Source organism: Solanum dulcamara, chromosome 2 (genome assembly GCF_947179165.1).
Source record: "Solanum dulcamara chromosome 2, daSolDulc1.2, whole genome shotgun sequence".
NCBI lineage: Eukaryota > Viridiplantae > Streptophyta > Magnoliopsida > Solanales > Solanaceae > Solanum > Solanum dulcamara.
Genome location: NC_077238.1, coordinates 3,872,550 through 3,894,877, shown reverse-complemented (window position 1 = coordinate 3,894,877; position 22,328 = coordinate 3,872,550). Strand labels below are relative to the sequence as shown.

At 33.3% G+C, this 22,328-nt stretch overlaps 1 protein-coding gene across 1 annotated transcript; it reads right to left on the bottom strand.

Annotated features, from left to right (window-relative positions):
* Window positions 1-1,535: 1,535 nt before the first annotated feature.
* Window positions 1,536-20,997, bottom strand: LOC129880017 (uncharacterized). Its single transcript, XM_055953822.1, has 33 exons — window positions 20,713-20,997; window positions 17,633-17,694; window positions 17,312-17,404; window positions 15,956-16,127; window positions 15,687-15,802; window positions 15,449-15,535; window positions 15,251-15,367; window positions 15,096-15,159; window positions 14,819-14,961; window positions 14,401-14,448; window positions 14,247-14,315; window positions 12,742-12,817; window positions 11,680-11,810; window positions 7,626-7,685; window positions 7,417-7,486; window positions 7,201-7,265; window positions 7,049-7,110; window positions 6,844-6,967; window positions 6,703-6,760; window positions 6,450-6,562; window positions 5,174-5,251; window positions 4,996-5,058; window positions 4,775-4,870; window positions 4,549-4,658; window positions 3,969-4,158; window positions 3,304-3,418; window positions 2,995-3,107; window positions 2,840-2,917; window positions 2,427-2,492; window positions 2,219-2,350; window positions 2,067-2,123; window positions 1,900-1,980; window positions 1,536-1,814 (listed from the first exon to the last, which is right to left on the bottom strand). The coding sequence occupies exons 1-33, from the start codon at window positions 20,822-20,824 to the stop codon at window positions 1,764-1,766; spliced, it is 3,072 nt and encodes a 1,023-aa protein (XP_055809797.1). The 5' UTR covers window positions 20,825-20,997; the 3' UTR covers window positions 1,536-1,763.
* Window positions 20,998-22,328: the final 1,331 nt, after the last annotated feature.

Here is a 22,328-nt window from a genome sequence, read left to right as displayed (position 1 = left end):
GAGAGAAAAAATGTGTGGAATAAAATTGCTCTGCAATTATGTTAACTAAACTATATAACCAACATGAGTTGTGGTGCAATGGTGAGACTGTTTCACCCTTAATCAAAGGTTTTGAGTTCGAACTCTGGATATGAAAAAATTATGTTGGGAGCGTCACCCCTAAATGAACCCTACAATGCGCGATTCGGATTTAGTCGAGGCTCCACGGACTTCAGATCGAACACTGAGTGGAAACATTTTCATCATGTAGTTATACTTCTAATTGTGTTAACCGCCTTTCATTTCATTGATGAGTAGTATGGGACTTGAAGTCAAGATTTCTAAAATTGTCATATAATATAAAATTATGAGAACCATATAATAAGTTTATTTTTTTCCTGCAATATGTATCTCGTGAAGAACATTGAAATTGATTATATTAAGCAAATATTTTACTTAGTTAAAATTTGGAGAGAGAAAAAATATGTGGAGTAAAATAACTCTCAAATCGCGTCAATTAAATTATATGGTACATATTACATTCTGATTATGAGATTTAGACTTGTGGTAGTCATTATGTTGTATCATTTTTTTTAAACACATTTAACATTTAAAAAGACACATGCAAGGTGTTATTTTCACAAATAACATAATTCCTTCGTTTCAAATACTTATCAAATTAAACTTCTTTCTCCGGAGCAACAACTGAAAGAAAAAATACCAGTTTATTCATCTGCATCGGAAAAGAGCTAAGCCCGAAAGTTAAACAATATAAATTTTAATTATTTTATGATGTATTTTTTTTTTACCATTTTGATATAAAATTGCAATTTGTAGTACTTTTCATGTATTTTTCGAATATCTAAAATTAGTTTTTAAATTAATCTAATTCAGAAAATAGATATATTGATTCTCGATAAGTGAAACATGACAAGTATTTTTGAACGGAAAGAGTAATAATCAATTGCTACAGGACTAGATGGTTGAAGATACAACTACAACATTTCTAAGCACACAAAAGTGAAAAGGTTAAAAAAACAACCTCTCTACCTCTATAAACGTAGCAGTAAAGTCTACATACAGTTTACCTCCTCTGACCCCACTTGATGAAATTTTACTACATATATTGTACAAAAGTGAAAGTAAGAAACTTGAGGGTGAGTGAATTTTTTATAAACAATTTATGTTACTATTTATTTTTAATACTTCAATTATCAAATTATTTTGATGTGCAATACTTGAGTTGAGAATCTTTCAAAAACAATCTTTTTATCTCCATAAAGTTAAAATAGTGTCCACGTACACTCTATCTTTCCCAAACCTCATTTATGAAATTACGCTAAATATGCTAATGTTATTGCTCACTTTAATTTCTCTAGCTCCTAAACACATTGGATTGTCACAACTAAGTTAGATATATGTTGTTTGTCATAATCGATTACAAAATATAATGAAACCAAGGCACAAAAATTCCTCTCCTAATCCATGACCTATAAATCCTATTAGTCAGAATTTTGAAGATAGTAGAATCATGAATCAATCATAATATGATCAAATTTCCAATAAAAGAATCGACTCACATCATGTAAATATACGAATGCCTCAAACGAATATAAGTTGTTACCTTAATTTTAATCGAAAGAAAATAATCGAAAATTATAAAACTTCGCTTTACAAAAAAAAAAAAAAACTCACAGCCACTCACCAAAGAACCAAATTGAGGGGGAAAACCAGATACTTTCACAATGAACATTGTCCTCACCTATTGTACAACAAAAGAATCTTCATTGCTTCAGCACCATTTGAATAGCATCGTGTTGAGATTTCGTCAAACTCTGCAAACATCGGTTGTTAAAACGATAATAAGGGGTTCAAAATAAGATATCGTATAAATATGTTCCATGAGTCACTTGAACAGACCTGTAAAAGATGACTGAAAATTGCCCCTTCACTATGAGAGAATTTCTTGAGAAAATCTACTAGATAATTCACCAGATTTAGCTGAAGATACGGGTGAATTGGATGGTCAGTTTATGCTAAAGGAAAGATAGCATTCAAGATATGGTGTATCTTGTCTGAACAAATACCTCATTGAGGGGGTCGGCACCACTAAGAAGGTCATCATCGTCACCATCATCCTGGTCCTGTAAAACGTATTACGGATTAAAAGGTGATTAATTTGAAGGAAATTGATGGAATGACAGATGAGAAAAGAGAAAGAAGATCAGCATTAACAAACCTCATCGAAGGCTTTTGCCATCGCGTCAAGGTAATCATGAGATGGTCTACCACGGGGTATGGCACCGCTTGATAGAATTAAAGCTTCATCCGTCTCAGCATCTCCTTCTTGAACTTCCTCCCAATCACTATCCTGGCACAAGGAATTTGTGCAAGATTTAGAATCCTAAAGGCTTGTAACTATACAGTGCTTTACCGACTACAATTACCTCGTCACCGCCAACTAAAACTTGCTCCTGAATTTCGATCAAAGCTTCCGCTAATAAAGCAAGTATCTATTAAGTCCATAAACACAAGTTCTGTTAGAAAACTACTCAGCAAAGTTAGATTACATATCTGCCTAAACATACACCAGAATAAAAGAATACATAGAAAATATTGGAAAACAAATGCTGAAACACAGATTAAAATGCAGACTGCCGTGAAATAAATCAATTTGTCATTAGTGAGTGAGCAAGCTAATGCAACTGAAGAATTAGAAGTCATATAAAACAACGATTGTGTCATGCCTGATGAGTACTCGGTATATATTCAAGTGAAGCATGGCATAACCATACAAAGAAAAATTCACATGTAAACAATAAATTTCAGAATTTGTCCATCATAGGAACAGTAACAATACCTTGGCAGGAAGAGGCATCATCGTCCATTTATCTGGAGCTGTTTTAGCTTTTGAGCGTGTAGTTATCCCTACAGTGGACTTCAAAATACCACAAAATGATTTTGAGTCTTTGGTGGACTCTGCTTCTAAGAGAATCAAGCACAAATATAACCAACCTGAATTAGATAACCTTGAACATTCAGTTTCCCCAATTCAGCATGCTTTGTAGATAAAAGTAGCGCCAAAGCTGTAGTGGTAACTTTGATTTGGTAGGCCCCCTGAATTTCGCCTGAATATTAGCACGTTTATTAGTAGAGTAAATATACAAGCAGCTCTCAAGATGTAGCTCATAAGACGCACAACCTTCTAAGCAAACTACAAGAGAGATTAAGCAAATAGAAGAAATGATCAATAATATGCTCAAACGATGCAGTTACATGTTACTAGATAATGTCACTGAAGGACCAGTAAGCCCATATACTTGCCTTGCAGCTTTGTCCACTCAACCATTAAGTACATGAAGGAGTTAGGATGACCTTCTGCTGGGATTGAAACCAACAACTCAATAAATTGTTCAACATTAGGAGCACTCATGTGGACCTACATAGAGAGATACACCTCTAGATCATTCCAGCATCTCCACATTGCAATAGAAAAGCATCAAGTACAAATAAAAATAAGCAGTTAAAACACCAAGATTCCCAAATTCATTTACTGAAAAACTTGCAGATACTAACTATCTGTAAAGGAAAGATCTTTTACAACTGTCTATCAAATCACCTATTTAAAAGCGAAGGATGGAAACATTGTAAAATGTGAGCATTATCAGAAGATGTTCTGGCAGACAACTACCAAAATTTCAGTTTCTAGGAAAAAATTGAAAAGAAATTACAATTTTGTTTTGGTTCTGATCCTAAAGCCTCCCAAAGTATTCTTATTAAAAGCTAACTAGGAAAAAAATCTTTATGTGTGGTGTGTATAGTCCACGATATATTAGAGCCTACTCGATATTTCCATTTAACATCTACCGCCAAAGAGTGGCATGTCTATATATACAAATTTAGTTCATTGCGAGACTGAAACGCATATGCAGCAGTTACCAGCCAAAAATGCAAAAACAGATCCTCAAATAAGGATTTGGAAACCATACCAATCTCGCAAATATAACCAACAAAGAGCATCTTAACCCAGACAGTTTACAAGATTGCATGCGCCTCAAAAGAGCAGCAACCAAGTCTCTGATATGTTGGGACATTTGTGAAGGGAGATGCAGAATAAGTTGCAAGATAAAGCTCCCAACAAAAAGTGCTCCAGAACTTTCTAAATCAGGGTCTAGAAGCCTGCACGCAGTAATTGTCAACAATTAACTATTCAAGCAGCATAAATCAATCCTTCAAGCAGTATAGTAGATACGTCTACGATTCCGCAACCCTCAAAATAATCACAGGACAAGCTCAATATGTGGTTGTCTTACCATCAAGTTGTACACCTCCTCCCCTGCCCACCCAGGAACAAAAAAATAACTTATGTTGGTATGTATCTTGATATGACATCTATACAACCATGTTAAAGAGGAAGATCAAAGAGATTCATCGAGCAAAAAATAGATGATGGCAAGCGATCGATGAACTCTTACCAGCCCCATGTTACAAAATGAAGCATGACAACCAGACAACTTGAAATTCAAAGGTTCAATAGGGCTCATGAAAAAGGAAGAATGACAACCCAACCTTGAAGCCACATCAAGCAAACTTCTCATTGCAAATGCAGTATCACCACCCCAAGCAAGCAATTCTTCTTTCCCAGCAGATATAAGAGCAGCTAAGCACTGTGTTGCGTTCTGGACCCAAACCAACATCAATATGTTACTTCTAGCTTCTGATCATATCAAGCAATACTAAAAGAAGCGCAAGTTAGGAGCAATTTCCAAGTAGAAACAGAGTTCACATATGCAACCTGCATTTCACTATGATCATCACTTTGAAGGACTATGCGGACAACAGGATCAAAAGATAGTTCATACACCGCCTTTACAATGTCAGTTGGGGCACTCTGAAATAAACACATCATCGATACATCAGATAACTTGATCACAGATTATCTTCCAGTCAGACAGGAAATATGAAAGTTACGTAAAGACGGTATCAATAAAGGTCCTTTTTGACGTAGAACATAACCTTCAGCAACATTGTTACGAGATCTAGTGAAGCAGCAACTAAACCCTCCGGCTGCTGTTGTGGCTGACAGATGACAGAAACTTCTATCAGGCACAATAACTAATACAACCTTTCTTTAAATAAGATAATCTAATTCCTAAAAAAATACCCTTAATAAGACATGAAATTCAGAGCATACATTATTTAGAATGGGCCCAATAAAAGGTAGAACTCGAGAAACCACTGGGTGTATACAACCGGGAACATTTTTTATTGCCTGCAAGCAAAGAGCAATTGGTGGTTAATTTACATTGTTACAGAAGATAATATAACTGAAGTCCTTAAGCAAGCTATGTCACGGAGAAGAAATCTATAAATTCAATAAGACAAATGAATGATAAGTGAGAATTCATCTGAAAAAGAGAACATTACATATACACATACATCTATAATGCACACACACATATATAAATGCTCATTACGGATTTCCATTTACTATAAACCACAAATATATTCTGCTCATTAGCCTGAGCCAAGGGAAAGAAGGTAGGTTCAAAGACAGAACTGACTTTTGCCAAAGCAGTTAGTTGAAGTTCTCCTGGTTTTGGCATGACCTTGCGTGATAGGTTGACTTGCTTACAATTGTAAACTATGTTGCTCGGGTAAGGGTACCTTGATGAGGGTTTGGGTACCCGATACGGGTGCGATCTAGAGGATGGATTATTCATCACATAAATTTTAGGATTCAGAGGTGTGGATTCAGGTGTTGGGTTACGACCAATAGATATATATTACGACATATATACGTATATATTTTTACTAATTGAAGTTATTTGAACTAAAACTAATAAAATCTAATTCTTTATAAACACCTAATATTTTATTCATAAGATATCTCATGCATAACAAAGCGATTACATGCTTTATATGGCTATGACACTCAAAAATCAAACAAAATATACAATCAATCTATACTTCTTGGTCAAAAAATGTAGCCAAAGCACCCAAGTTAAGTTGGCCAAATCCGATGTGAATCCCACATCCACACCCAAATCATGACGATCCGACACAGGTACAGCAGGGATTTTAAGGGTCCAAGCAACATAGCTTGTCAATCAAAATCAAAGGGATGCAGAAACAGGAATGTATTACTTGTCAAGCTTCAGCTTTGATCAAACATCAATCCACTACCATTCCATTGTTTGGATAAAATTGATAGGACACTTTGCTAGAGCAATCCAAAAAATGGTCAAATAACTATATCATGCCTGGTAAAAGGATTTAGCTAACAAACTAAGACACAAGTGATTTTAATAGTTCAGCCTGTCATAAAAAATTTCACCTAGCTGACAGTGATCTCCATCTATAGACTCTATCACGCATACAATAACATGTTAATTCTATTTCCTGGTGAAGTCCATATAACATTGCTAAATTAAATTTCTGTGATCAAATAATAGCCTTTCAATTACTACCTCCAGAACCTCAAGAGCATCAATGCTGACAAAAGGATCAGCAACATTCGAAGCCCACATATTGAGGATAATGGGAGAGAGAACTGGCTCAATAGACACCGCCAAATCAGGGCCTACATAGGTAAAATACATTTGAAATTTCAAACACAGAGCACTTGGAAAATGTTAGGAGATAACCCACTTGAAAGCTTTGAAACTCCAAAGCAGAACTGCATGCTAAGTTGAACTTTTACTCGGTTTATATTCTTCTAACCTGCTTTTACAGCCTCCTGTAGTGTTTCAAGCACTAGATGCATGGTCTCATCAGAAGCCTGAGGAGCAGACAGTCAACCTTAGCTTCAACAATCAGAGTTAAAAAAAGACAATGAGGGAGTTTGCTTCCACAGTTACTTACATGCTTAAGAAGATCTGTCAGTGATGAAAATATATCCAAGAAATGAGGACGGAGAATCTCTTTATTTGTATCAGGTAATAGTTGAGAAAGTGCTCTACATGCCCCTACTTTTACAGGTGGAGGTCTGTTGTAGTTGTTAATCATCAATAACTGAGGTCTTTATTTTTCTTTGAAAGTAGAATTAAGTACTATATTAGGTTCTCACATATCCATGCCAAGTGCTTTGATGGCTGCATATAGGAAGTGCTCGATTAGACCCTGGCTGACCTGAGCAAACAACAATAATTGTGAGCCATATAGTTGCATAGCAAAACAAAAGATGAAGTCTTAATTGTTTTGATGGGAAAAGACAATTACCATGGAGGAGAACTTAGCAATGGAAGAGAATATACGGGCATATAAGAAGGGATATTCATTTACACCTGTAGAATCCACAAGAGCACTAATTTATGAGAGAGATCTCAACATCTACCTTAGCATGCGTCAATACTGTATCCAATATAGTGAACCTCACACGTGTATCTCCATACCACATAACCTAAAATCAAATTTGATCTACAAAACCAGATTTACCTGTTGACATATCTTCCGAAAGAACTTGTTCTAAGATATCTCCTAAACTGATTTTAGTAATTTCAGGGGCCTGAGAGGAAAGTAAAACAAAATAAGTAGTTACTACAATTTACACAGAAATAAGAATCTACCCAGGAACTCTCTTTTATTTAAGTTAACAAGCAGAAAGTCAGGAAATCAAAATTAAAAGTATTGAAAGTAACACGAACCTCAGTTTCAAGTAACTGTTCAGACACTGAAGCCAAAGCAAAAAGTGTGGCCTCCCTCAGCTGCCAAGTAAGAGTTATCAGGGGGCATGGTGCAAGAGTATTACTCGTAAAACGCTACTAAATTGGTTTAGCAGTATGGAATGCAATTATTACTGCCGAAAATCTTAGGGAATAAAGAAGGATTGTGGTGAGATGGTGCTATTGATGTGTAAGGAGAGTGAGGAGGAGGATACAGATATCTCTTGCTACTATGGACCCCTGTTCTCTCATTAATTAGGTACGCCCGAGGACAATGTTTGCAACTATGTGCTGCAGGGTACAGAGAATAGGAAACCATAGGAAAAGAATATGGGAGCCAACACCACCATGTCTTTTCTTGATATTACACAATGAGAGTAGCAGGAGATGTTTGTATTGAGCGGGATAAGGGGAGAGTAAAATGAATCACTTTTCTTGAATTACATATATGGTGTAAAGAAATTTTTCATTTTGCAAAAGTTGTATAGGTTTGATAGGCGTACAATAAATGAAATCATTTGACTTTATAAACAAGATCAACCAACAGATTATAAGAAATCAAAATTCTCATTCATTAAATAGAAATATTATGACAATGTGTTGAAATTAAATGTAGATCATAATGCAAAACCAGACTACAAGTATCTTATTTACAGTTCAACGAAAGGTTAACAAACTTTAACAGAGTCACAAACCTTGATGATCCTACATTGCTTGTCAGAGTATTTTTCTATCATATTAGTCCTTAACCAGACTCTTCATTTCCCTATACATACTTATTACAGATCTGCCAAAATTCAGGCTGGAAGTCGAGTTACTCATTCTAGATGCATTCACATATCTAATACCCATACCGAAGTCCATGTATAGCATAGAGCATTGAGAAAACAATTGAATAAGCTAATTAGCATCAAAGCTGTCAAAACATAGTACTACCTTCGTTTCAATTTTGTTTGCCTTACTTTCCTTTTTAGTCTACCTCAAAAAGAATGTCTCTTTCCTTTTTTGGCAACTCTTTAGTTCCAACTTTCCACATGGCAAGTTTAAGACCACAAGATTAAAGAGTAATGTGGTACATAGTGTTGACACCCAATTTTGACTATCCACAACGTATTTTCTTTTTTAAAAAAAAAATTAAAAAAATAAAAATAAAACCATGCATATATATTATTATTTTTAAAATGATTTCGGTATATATATATATATATATATATATATATATATATATTGAACATTAATATTTTTATTATATATTCAAAAATTATCTCAAAAAAGATTTTTTATTTTTTAAACTTAATATTTTGTTAATTAGCTTGACTTAATTAATAGACTCACATTTTCAAGTTAATTATTTTAATTCTAGCCTTTCTCAATTTTAAACAAATTAAAATAATTAGCTTTTATAAAATCATGTATATTTTCAAGTTTTATTTTTAAATAATTTTGTCATCTTCATAATATATACAATCTCTATTATTTTATTATCTTTTAATAATATTCAAAATTGACCCGTAAAAGATTTTATTTATTTCTAATAATTATTTCATAAATTAATTAATTAATTTTACGTTTTCATTTCTTCCCCTAAATAACATATAATTAATTTTATCTTAACAACATTTTTAATTCTTCCATTAATACTAAAACATGCAAATAAAATATATCTTTTCCCTCATATTCCAACACTATTACTATTCTAATATACTCACCCCTTTCTATAAAACAATAAAATAAAAAATATATATAATAATAATAATAAAAAAAAATACTGCCCACCACGCTTTGTCTCTTTAAAATTAAAAGTAATTAATTATATATGTGTATATTCCGAAATCCAAAAGTAAATATATATATATATATATATATATATATATAAAATAATAATAATAAGATATGATAATTATACACTAATACACATACTTGTCCCCTCCCCCTTATTTTCAGAATAATATATAAATACTATCCCCCATTTCCCCATATATATGTATATATACTATCTACCATGTTTTGTCCCCTCTTTTATATTTTAAAAAAATAAAAATAAAAATAATAAATAAGTTATTGTATTTCATCCGAAAATTAATAATATATAATAATATAATATTCTGATACCTTTTATCCCCCTTTTTAATATAAAAAATTAATAAAATAAATAAAAAATAAATATTTTATTTCATCCGACAGAAATAATTAAAAATAAATAAATAACCCGCCGCACTCTTTTTGTCCCCTCTTTTTCAAAAGAAAAAAATATAATACTAATTAATAAATAAATAATTAGTTTTATTCTTCCGATAAATAATAAATATATATATATAATAATATATATAATAATATTCTGCACACCTTTTTTGTCTCCTTTTTTTAAAATAATAATAAATAAATACATATATAATATATTAATACCACGCGTGCCCTCCCCATACCCTATAATAATATTATATTAATTAACCCATCATTCTTTGTCCATTTTAAATATATATATATATATATTCACCCGAATTCCTATTTAAAAAATAAAAAAAATATGTATAAAAAATAAAAAATATGTATTCTTTCATCCGAATTTTTTTAAAAAAAATAAAAATATATATAATAAATAATTCATCCGATTTTTTTAAATAAAAAATATAAATAAAATATATATATTATTATACACATGCTTTGTCCCCCTTCCCATATCCCTATACCATTTTTTATTCCACGTTTGTCCCCTGCACATATACCCATATTAATATTATTATTATTATTTATCATATTTTTTATTTATTTTATTAATTTTTTATATTAAAAAGGGGGATAAAAGGTATCAGAATATTATATTATTATATATTATTAATTTTCGGATGAAATACAATAACTTATTTATTATTTTTATTTTTATTTTTTTAAAATATAAAAGAGGGGACAAAACATGGTAGATAGTATATATACATATATATGGGGAAATGGGGGATAGTATTTATATATTATTCTGAAAATAAGGGGGAGGGGACAAGTATGTGTATTAGTGTATAATTATCATATCTTATTATTATTATTTTATATATATATATATATATATATATATTTACTTTTGGATTTCGGAATATACACATATATAATTAATTACTTTTAATTTTAAAGAGACAAAGCGTGGTGGGCAGTATTTTTTTTTTATTATTATTATTATATATATTTTTTATTTTATTGTTTTATAGAAAGGGGTGAGTATATTAGAATAGTAATAGTGTTGGAATATGAGGGAAAAGATATATTTTATTTGCATGTTTTAGTATTAATGGAAGAATTAAAAATGTTGTTAAGATAAAATTAATTATGTGTTATTTAGGGGAAGAAATGAAAACGTAAAATTAATTAATTAATTTATGAAATAATTATTAGAAATAAATAAAATCTTTTACGGGTCAATTTTGAATATTATTAAAAGATAATAAAATAATAGAGATTGTATATATTATGAAGATGACAAAATTATTTAAAAATAAAACTTGAAAATATACATGATTTTATAAAAGCTAATTATTTTAATTTGTTTAAAATTGAGAAAGGCTAGAATTAAAATAATTAACTTGAAAAGGTGAGTCTATTAATTAAGTCAAGCTAATTAACAAAATATTAAGTTTAAAAAATAAAAAATCTTTTTTGAGATAATTTTTGAATATATAATAAAAATATTAATGTTCAATAATTATATATATATATATATATATATATATATATATATATATATATACCGAAATTATTTTAAAAATAATAATATATATGCATGGTTTTATTTTTAATTTTTTAATTTTTTTTTAAAAAAAAAGAAAATACGTTGTGCATGATCAAAATTGGGTGTCAACACATAGTACGTATCTTTAGACCACAAGATTAAAAAATCTTTTTTACTTTTTTTAAACCCCTTCCCCGGACCCCGCGCATAGCGGGAGCTTTAGTGCACCGGGCTGCCCTTTTTACTTTTTTTAAACTCCGTGCCAAGTCAAACAAGACAAACAAATTGAGATGGAGGGAGTATATCTTTTCCACTTACTCTCCACCAGCCTGAAGCACCAGATGCTTTTTCTTGCTGAGACTCCCTAAATCGAGTCTTTGCAGAGTCAATGATAGCATGAATTCCCTGTGTACCACAAGAACTAATGACTTCTTCCAACAAAAGAGCACCTGGAATGACAGTTTCATATCAAGGGAAGTACAGAATAGAGCTATCCGACAGCATAGATACATCATGCCCAGAATTGGCATGCAGAGTTCTGAAACTCAACAATCAAGTTGACAGTATAGATAAAATCAAGAAGAAAGAAAGCACAGCCATCAGTAAAGATGCCCAAATCTGAGAAAACAAAAGATCTTTTATTTTATTTTATTTGTTATCATGAGCTTAAGTTTATTAACAAACCACTAAAACAGTCCATATCGAAATCAGAAAACTCCTCAGAAGTAAAGGCTCAAGAAAGTGAAACTGGCCTCCTTTACATCACTAGAATAAATTTGGTCTTGAGAGTAGAACGAGTCAAACCCTCAACAACTTAAAATATTGTCATATATTAGCCAGTAAATTAGTGCCATAATTCCAACCTTGCAAACCAGACCACTGAAACATTATAATATATAAGAGATAAACCAGTTTCATAGGAAGCAGCTGGTAGTTCATGAATTAAATTTGTTCACATTGTACATCTACATACTTCTTGTGGTTAACTATGCTTTGCATGAAGCTTTAACCTGCCTTATCAGAAAAACTATGTTTTGCGTGAAGCTGTAAACAGATGACACTGTGTAACCTTTGACAGAGAGTACAAGAATATAATGGCAAGAAAGACCATTCAAGGTAAAGAGTAAAAGATATATTCAGATAAAAAATAACGCAATTACCACCACAAACACATTAACGGAAGCACTAAACCTTCTAACTAAAATTTCATAAGTCTGATAATAGTAACCCTTGCTGCAATACTATGTTAATGATCCTAAATGTCAAATGACTAATAATTTCTATCCACTGAGAGATTGTTTGTTAACTGAGAGAGAGAAATAGAGAGACCTCAAGGGTTTATGAAAAAGGAGGGAAAGTTAGCACCTAGAAACAACTTACCAGAAGCACGACAACTGTAAGTATTATCATCCTCATCAGCAACATATTGATTGGCATCAACATACCAAGCGTGAATCTGGGACACAGATCAAAAGACAAGATAAGCACAGAAGCATATGAAGACTTCTTTTTGCAATTAAATGATATAAGACGTATAAATACAAGTAAAGTCATGATCAAGTAGCAAACAAAGAAATAGGTGCATCAATTCCATAGAGAGGAGAGATACTACTAATACAAATACTGCAGAAATGATAGCAGACACAGAACCTTGATACTAATAATCAGCAACTGAAAACAAGCTGCCCATATCTACTGAACTTAATATATATCTCCTGCAGTTTGGCCTGTTCCTTTATCTCTCAGAAGGTGCAGTGGGTTATCCCAAACATACTGAAGAACATTACTACTAACTGGAGAGGAAGAAATAATAGATATTTTGAAAAAGATCAGAAGCACTACAGTCTGTTCATTATGTTCACAATCTTTAACATATTGGTGTAACTTGAATAAAATAATCACTTTGACACACTGAAAGACTTTCCTAACTCCTCACTGAGCTCACTCTGTGGAAAGATGAGCATATCAGAGCTCTGTTTAGCATTCCCTCTCTTAGATATCCATGGGGACATATCTGCTGGTGAACTCATAACAATGCTTTTTTCCCTCTTATAGTTGTTAAATAACAACAACATACCCAGTGTAATCCCACAAGTGGGGTCTAGGGAGGGTGGTGTGTACGCAGCCTTACCCCTACCTTGAGAAGGTAGAGAGGCATAGTTGTTACATAGTTTTCCATAATTAAGGTAGAAAAAGCACTCAAAGACAAACCCAGGTTTTAAATTGCCAGTAAAACAAGGATATTGCATCTGTAAGTCAACACACAGGATACCAAAAGGATCACAAAAAAAAAGGGGGGGGGGGGTGTTTAGATTGGGTTTTTTAAAGTGGCTTATAAGCTAAAAGCTAAAGCCAGAAGTTGGGGACACCCAACTTTTGGCTTTTGGCATTTTTCTTACTTTTTTAGCCTAAAAAGGTGCTTAAAAGCACCTTTTGTGTTTGCCAAATGCTTACAAAACTAAAAAAGAGCTTTAAAGCCAAAAGTAAAATAAGACAATCCAAACACCCACTAAGATGAACAGGTACCATGACCACACAATTCTGGGTTAGTGACACAAAATCTCCGTCAGTTTCCCCAGTTTGGAAATTAGAAGCAAAGGGGCACAAAGCCCATAGGAAGTAGCTTCTACTTCTATAACAAATAAATGCTGCAAATCTTAGTATGTTTAAAATTCAGGTACACTCAGTAAATGGTTGTTCAACTAATTTGTGAAGACAATCCAAGGATCTTTTATCAGAGGTTTGACTAATGATTATGTGTTTTTTAGCCTGCTGAGATAACCAAAAATAAGTGACTTCTCGTTCTTTTACGCCATAATAAAGCAGAACTACACAATCGCAGCTTTTGAATCTCAAACCAATTGAAAAAAGAAATCAATCATTACCTGCTGTTCTGTCGTCTGCATAAAGGCAATAGTGTAGTAAACCAACTCGTTTACATTGTTCCCAACTACCTACAATGATATTTCCAACTCTAAACCATCACCAACCATTATAAATAAACAGGCGCAGAAAATTAAAAGAAGCTATGCAACATACCTTTACAAATTTGGGGCTGCCCAAAATAGTCAATAGAAACTCAAACAACTGCGAGAACACAACAAAAAATGTATCTCTCATATAGACAAAGCTTAGACAAAAGAACACACAAAGATGAGAATCTCCAAAATCAGTCAATGTCCACATTATAACTGAGATCCACAAAATTCAGATCTAATAATTTGTTGCTTAAATACGATTCTGCTTTCATATGAAGGAGAAAGAAGAACCAGGTTTCCATAGTCAAAGAACAAAACTTTAACAATTTCAAATGTTGCAAGAGATATAGGTAGCGCCTGAAATCTAAAAGTCCGAACAACTGAAACTTTTGTTTTTACAGGAGGAGGAAATCATTTTAAAAAATAAATAAGCTTTGTTTAGTGATCATTAGATTACAACAGCGCTCAGTCTCTTTTACCTGGATGATGAATGATTCAAGACTTTGCTCTGCACCATCAGAATCATATCTCCCATCATAAGGATCTTCTATTCCTTTGATTGATGATCGTGTATATACTCCTAGAGATGATACAAATGTCTGCCACAATGGTCCCATAAAAACTGAAATGAAATAGGATAACAAAACAAAATAGCCAGAAATGTCAGTATATTTTACCATCTATGCATGGCCATGTCACTTTAACATATAACATTGAAGAGTAACCTAGTCCTAAAGAATAGATGAGGATACTGACCCCCAAATTGACTTTCCATAAGACTTGGGAAGTTCTGGAGGAACTGATTCAAGCACTTTATAACCTAAACGTATCAAGGGGAAGTTATAATCTGTGACACAACAAAAGCTAAGATACGGCATCATATATTTTTGACGAAAACAAAGAAAATCAACCTCCATCCGGATGCTCCAATCATCAGGGTCTTCCGATTGCACTGGATGTTCTAGAATAGAAGAGAATTGGTTGATCCAAGATTGAAGCATAGGTGACATCATTGCACTTGTCTCCGTCTTAACACAGAAAATAAGCAATGATGATATGATTACACAATGTTGTAAACTTCAAGTTTTTTTCTTACAGAATGAAAATACCTTATACACACCGCTCATAGCCCCTAGCATTGAGGTGCAAGCATAAACTATTGAAAGAGCCTTCATGCGCAAAGGTTTCTCGTACATCTGCAGAAAAAGAGAGGAATCTGAAGAGCAGTACTTTCTGGGTGACACAAGAAGCAAAAGAATTAAAAGAAATTACTAACTACTACCATTTGCAGACATTTAGGATATCTACTACCACAAATTAAAAGAAAAGCACTGTAAACAAATTAACCTGAGGTGATGAAACAATTGTGTGCAAGCAAGGAAACAAAACAGGAACAAGTTTCGGAACCATATTATCGTCCAAATCCGCCGATACAAGAGCAAAGCACCTCAAAGCTCCATGAACTGCACAATTTAAACATCTGGCTTCTAAATTCTCAGTTTTAAGCAGTCAGCAAAAGAAGGATGCCAACCAATAGGTTGCATGACAATTCAGATGACAAAAACAAGTTTATTCCAATCTGTTCACTTCATGATAAGGTGCAACAAATGACTCACCAGCATTCATGTTTGTTTTGTCGGTGATACACTTCATTAGTGATGGTAAAAGATCAGGCCAGTCTTCTGGCCAATCATAATGGGCAATAGATGCCACAGCCATACCAATGGCTGTGCAGATCTTTCTATGAGGATCATCGAGCAATGGCAACAGCAGGCCACGTATAGCTACCTGACAAAACACACAGAATCACACCAGGAATCTGTATAGAGAAAGTGAAACAACAGAGCTTCCCTAAACACCTAGATGTAATCTCAAAGATACAACAGGATCTAGATCCTCAGAAAGTAGGTGCTGCGTGAAGGAAGCTTGATTTATTGCTATCCTGATAATCACCAAATCAATATGGTACAAAAAATTTAGGTTCAAGCAGGAGCCTACTCTTGCTCATTTTGCTATAGGTTTTTTCCTTTTTGAATCTATAACTTATAAACAAGATGAGAATGTCTAAATATCCTACTATTATATCTTATATCTATCTAAAATCTGATCTTTTCAAACACCAACTGTAAGTTGTTATTACGTTGATCAGCATAATTCCTCTAGTTCTACAAAAGAAAACCGTATAGTCGTGAAGGCTACTCCAGCCAATCTTCATCTTTCTACTAAAAATTATTGTTAGAAAGCCAAGTTTTTTCAAAGGTTAAAACCACATTGCGCACATATATATGCCTTTTAGAACGAATTAAAAGCAAATTTACGTAGGTCAATAACCTGAAGGATTCCTAAGAAGCCTACAGTCACCTCTCTGTTATTGCTCCCTACAAAAATCAGAAGGGGGCGCAGTCGGTGCAAAGACTTCTATGGCCTCACCAACTACTATTCCTTCCAGCATCAGAAGGGGGTGTAATCGATGCAAAATAACGGAAAAGGCTGTCCTTACTGCTCTATTCTTCTTATTCTAAATCCCAAACTGCCTATACAAAAAAATAGCAAAAATTTGTTTAACATACGATAAAATAATAACGGAGAAAGTCATTGATATCCAAACCACAAATTTCTCCACCTGCAAATGCTTGAGGCCTTTGTCCGTTAAAATAACAGCATTTTCATGAAGAAAGTTCATGCTACCTCTAAACAAAAGTTAGAGAATATATCACGATAATCTAGTTAGCCATATGATAACAAGCTAATCAGTTGTTCTAGTATGACTATTGATCATTTAACAGCACAAACTGACCAATAAATAAGACTGTTAAAAGAGGAAAAAGTTAATAACACCAACAGTAAGTTAAACCCACATGTTAAAGGACTACAAAATGTCTTAAAATTTTGCATTTCAAAGAAGCAATAAAACAATGGTAAAAATTAGGAGCTGAAACAGATCCAACGGATAGGGAAACAGGACGGGCCACCTTTTCATCACTTGAAACAACAGGATGCTCAAAACCCTCCTCATCCTCCTGCCAATGCTTCTTTATAAACTGCTTTAGAATAACAGCAGCTAGGTAAAAAGCAAGTTAAGCTAACAAGGCCATAAAGAAGCAAACAAGACAATCAAAAAAAGATGGCGTACAAAAGCCTAGTCATCATTGATTATCACATTGGTACAACTTGAAAGGAAAGAAGCTAATATATACATTTATATATGTGTGTCTGTGTGTGTATACATGCACACATAAACATATATACATATACATATATATATATATATATATATATATATAACAGGATATCTGACGTAATCCCAAAGGTAGCTCTCTCTTTGCCGCAATTCTACACAATGAGCTTCCAAAACCTTCAGGAGAAGACAAAATTAACAAAGATTGTTAATGTTTATCCTATCTAAAGAAAATTTCCAAATAACATGAATAAAATTCATGAAGAATCCTGGAATATCTAAACCCAGCCATGTGTATAGATCAGCAGAATTCACACACATAGCAGTATGCTTGGTTCTAGACTTGTAACTTTTGTCAGTAGTCAAGATTTCATGGATTGCACTACATGTTTATAGATCAATAATACTTGGTGCTTTGATGATTTCTCTTTTTCTTTTTACCTTACTTGGAGATATGGAATATGCTATTAAGAAAGTTAAGAACAATCATCCAAGCTGCAAAGAGAAAAATGATATTACAAGAGGTTACAAAATAATGGTCGCGTTAGATTGCAACAATTACATAGCGTACAAACAAGATTTTTGAACAAGCTCCTCACATTACAATGACCAGCAAACCAACACATTCTTTTTGCTCTTTCTTTGAACTCCCCTGAAGACCTGAACTTCATTCTTTTTGAGAAAGGTTACAGTGTACTAATCATACGCACAAAGACAGTGCTGGAAGCCAATTTATAATTCAAAAAAACACAAGTATGTCCTTGTTCATCTTACAAGGACTCTAGAAACTCTAGTAATGTTTCAACTTCATCTACAAAGTTTCCTTTACACCAAAAATGAATTAACAATACACAGTTCATCTTGAATCTTTGAATTGAGCAGATTATATCTTCAAAATACCTTCCAAACAGTCCACCTTATGTAGGCAGGAACTATTTTCCACCATTTCTTTTGTCTTACATTGTTCCAACACCTCAAATGATCACATACTCCTATCTGTCTTCAAGTTTCTAAATTACGGAAAAATCCATACATGTCATGGTAAGTGTCCATACCTACTAGGGTACTATGTATATAGACAGTCTGCGACTGCAAGTAGAAAAATATTGTACTATTGAAAATGTCCGAAACTTGACAAACATAGATTTTAGAATTTTCAACAATACAATTTTGGAAAGAGAAAAATCTTTCTAACATCGAGGGGCCATGGCGCCTAAATCTATAAGTAGTTCCATCTTTGTGACTTCCATTTCTTTTACAAGGTCAAGTGATCTTTGTGACTTCCATTATCCAACAAGTCTATCATAGAGGAGTTTCAGTATATATTAAATCAGTAGGCAAGAACAACGAAATCTGTACAGAGAGAGTAGCACCATGCCCTCTAACACTAGAAAATGGTCAATCACCATCAAACAAAGTTCAGGAGTATATCTCCACCCTAAATACACCAACCCCTCCTTTCCAAATACACTGCACAACAGCATCTCTCCTTCAAACACTGGTAGCACCTATTCATTTTCCCACCTGATGTCGATTCCCGGTATGTACTTACATTCCAAATTCCATATCTTTAACATGAAACAAAAGGTGTCATGACTATGATTTAGCATTGTCACTTAGCTTTCTGGGAAGTGGGAAAGTATGCTTCTTTTACTGCTCCAGATTCAGACGGAAAGGAAAAATCTAGGATGATTTTCCAAGTGCATTTGACCTATCAGGACATCGTATTATCAGTAACCAAATCTCAAAATCACCCAATAAATGAAAGTCAATCAAATAGCAAGAGTAGCAAAACTATGCCATCTCCAACTTCAACTTCATATTTTGGACCTGTAATGCAAGATTTACTTTTGACTGACCAAAAGAGTTAAATTTGACATCAGCAGTTAGTTTCTAATATTCGACAACACATTATCCAAATTTCAAACTTTACAAAGAAAAAAGATCTTTAAGCATGTTCTAACAACTCAAACGAAAAAGGGTATCTCAAATCTTTGACATGAACAGTTAGCTTTGAAGCTTTCTTTTTCTTTTTTGATAACCACGAAATCCCAACAGCCAGTAGCACACAGTTCAAAACTCAGTATATAATAGGTCTGCTCCTCTACCCCTTTATACTTAAATACCAAACATTTGTCTGAAAAGCTCGAACACGTGCACCTTATGCACACACCAACCGCAATGTTCTTACCACTATACCACAGCATGCGGGGCAGTTAGTTTTTAAATCTGAAGTCAACATTTTGTACTTTAACACCATTCCAACCAACACACTTTCCCCGAAACGTCCAAATTGAAACTCACTAAACTACTCCAAGATCCAAACATTACATATATAAGAGAACTTTAAGCATCTTCCAAGCAACTCAAAACACAAAAACTAACCCCCACACCCCCAATTTTTTAGCATGAATGCACCGACACATCAATGCCAGTTAATTTATGATCATTCTATTCATATCAGCTACTGTTAAAATGAAACTCACTAAACTACTCCAAGATCCAAACTTTACATAAATAAGAGAACTTTAGGCATCATCCAGACAACTCAAACACAAAAATTAACCTCCCCACCCCCACCCCAATTTTTTCAGCATGAATGCACCAACATATCAATGCCAGCTAATTTATGATCATTCTATTAATATCAGCTACAGTAAAATTGAAACTCACTAAACTACTCCAAGATCCAAACTTTACATAAATAAGAGAACTTTAGGCATCTTCCAAACAACTCAAACACAAAAATTAACCTCCCCACCCCCACCTCAATTTTTTCAGCATGAATGCAACAACACATCAATGCCATCTAACTTATGATCATTCTATTAATATCAGCTACAGTAAAATTGAAACCCACTAAACTACTCCAAGATCCAAACTTTACATAAATAAGAAAACTTTAAGCATCTTCCAAGAAACTACAACAACAACATACTCACTGTAATACCACAAGCAGAGTCTGAAGCAGGTAGAGTGTTGTTTCCAATAGACATCTTCCAAGCAAGTCAAACACAAAATTAACCCCCACACGCCCAATTCTTTTAGCATAAATGCACCAACACATCAATGCCAGCTAATTTATGATCATTCTATTAATATCAGCTACAGTAAAATTGAAACCCACTAAACTACTCCAAGTTCCAAACTTTATATAAATAAGAGACCTTTAAGCGTCTTCCGATTCAAGATTACCTGGTTGAATGGTAGCTTGTTGGAGAGAAGTTTCAGCAAAAGAACGAACTTGTTGATTTGGGTCAAGCGTAGCATTCAAGCAGTTGATAAGCCATTCTTGATCTTGATCCATTTTGAATTTTACCCACCAAACAAAACACACACACAGAAGTCTGCTGTTTTGAAAGATTTAGCTAAATGGGTGTCACTCTGTCAGTGTGTGTGTGTGGCAAAATGGGAGGGAATTTGGGTTTTGTAATGTGTGTGTGTTTTATAGGTCTCCTTAGGGTTTTGCCCGGTTTAAATTATTGGTGTTCATTTTCTGAACAGACCGGGTTCAGCGATTCCAGCAGGTTTTTTTTGTTTGTTGTGGGGGGGGAGGGGTTTCGGGGCCATCCGCGTGTAATTTTATAAATAAAGTTTGAACATGGTAATGCGTACACAGAGTTTGTCCTTGCCATGATAGGTGGAGAGCCTGTTTTTAATAGATAGTCAACCATGGGTGAAGCTATCGTAAGTAAAGGATGGTCCAGTCTGATTTGATGCACACCTTTTATCGAAAAATTATGTAGTGTATAAAGGTTGAATATTAGTTATAACGAGTATATGTTTACTTTTGCACACCTTTAGCACAAATGAGAAGAAAAATTACACAATCTTAGTCAAAATTTGCTCCGCCTCTATCGTAGACTTAGAAAAAAGCAATTCGAAAAAGAACTAACTTGAGTGAAAAAATCACGATAAAATACTAAATTAACATATTTAACCATTTTTTTTAGAAGAACAATATCTACAACAATATTATAGTTGAAGTAGCCAGAGTCGGTGTAAAAAAATTGAAATTTATGTATTTGTCATTCTAATTATTTTTTAAAATTAATAATTTATACATATTCCACGAATATAATACACAATTCGGACAAAAAACACTTGATTCGCCCAAACTCATAATTAAAGGAGTTGCTTCTCCCCTCTCGGCAATAACATGTTACAACAGATGAAATTAAATGATGATTTACATAATTTTATCAAATTATTATTGCATATATAACTTAAATTATGTTAGAAGCACAATTCTGAAAGAACAAGACAGAAAAAATGGATCTTTTTGGTGTTCCTATCACTGTCTCAAACCCAATGTTAAGTTTCAAGAATCAAAAAACAAAATTGTTAAAGAATATGTGCATATGAAGTGTGATTGCAAACGAAGAAGGGCATATGAAGTGACAATTATGGATTTTTCAAGGGAGATTATGGTGGAAATTCTTTCAAGATTGCCAATCAAGCCCATTTTTCGATGTAAGATTGTTTGTAAAAGCTGGTATAATCTTTTAACTTCCGACCCTTTATTCGTTAAGATGTATCAAACAAGATCCCTTAATTTTCCCAGCATTTTGCTTTCGTTTGATGACTCCATTGCTTCAGTTCTTGAACTTAAAGCAGATTATGATTATCATTCTCGACCCCGAAACAGACCTATTATGTTGAGCCCTGAGTTTCACCTCCCTCGACATAGGGACCAATTTGGTTTTAGTTATGATAGAAAAAAGTTTGACTTTAATTGGTTCGTGTAATGGGTTCATTTGTTTGTGGAGTGGTGATAGGTATGATGAAAAACATTCGATTTATTTTAACAA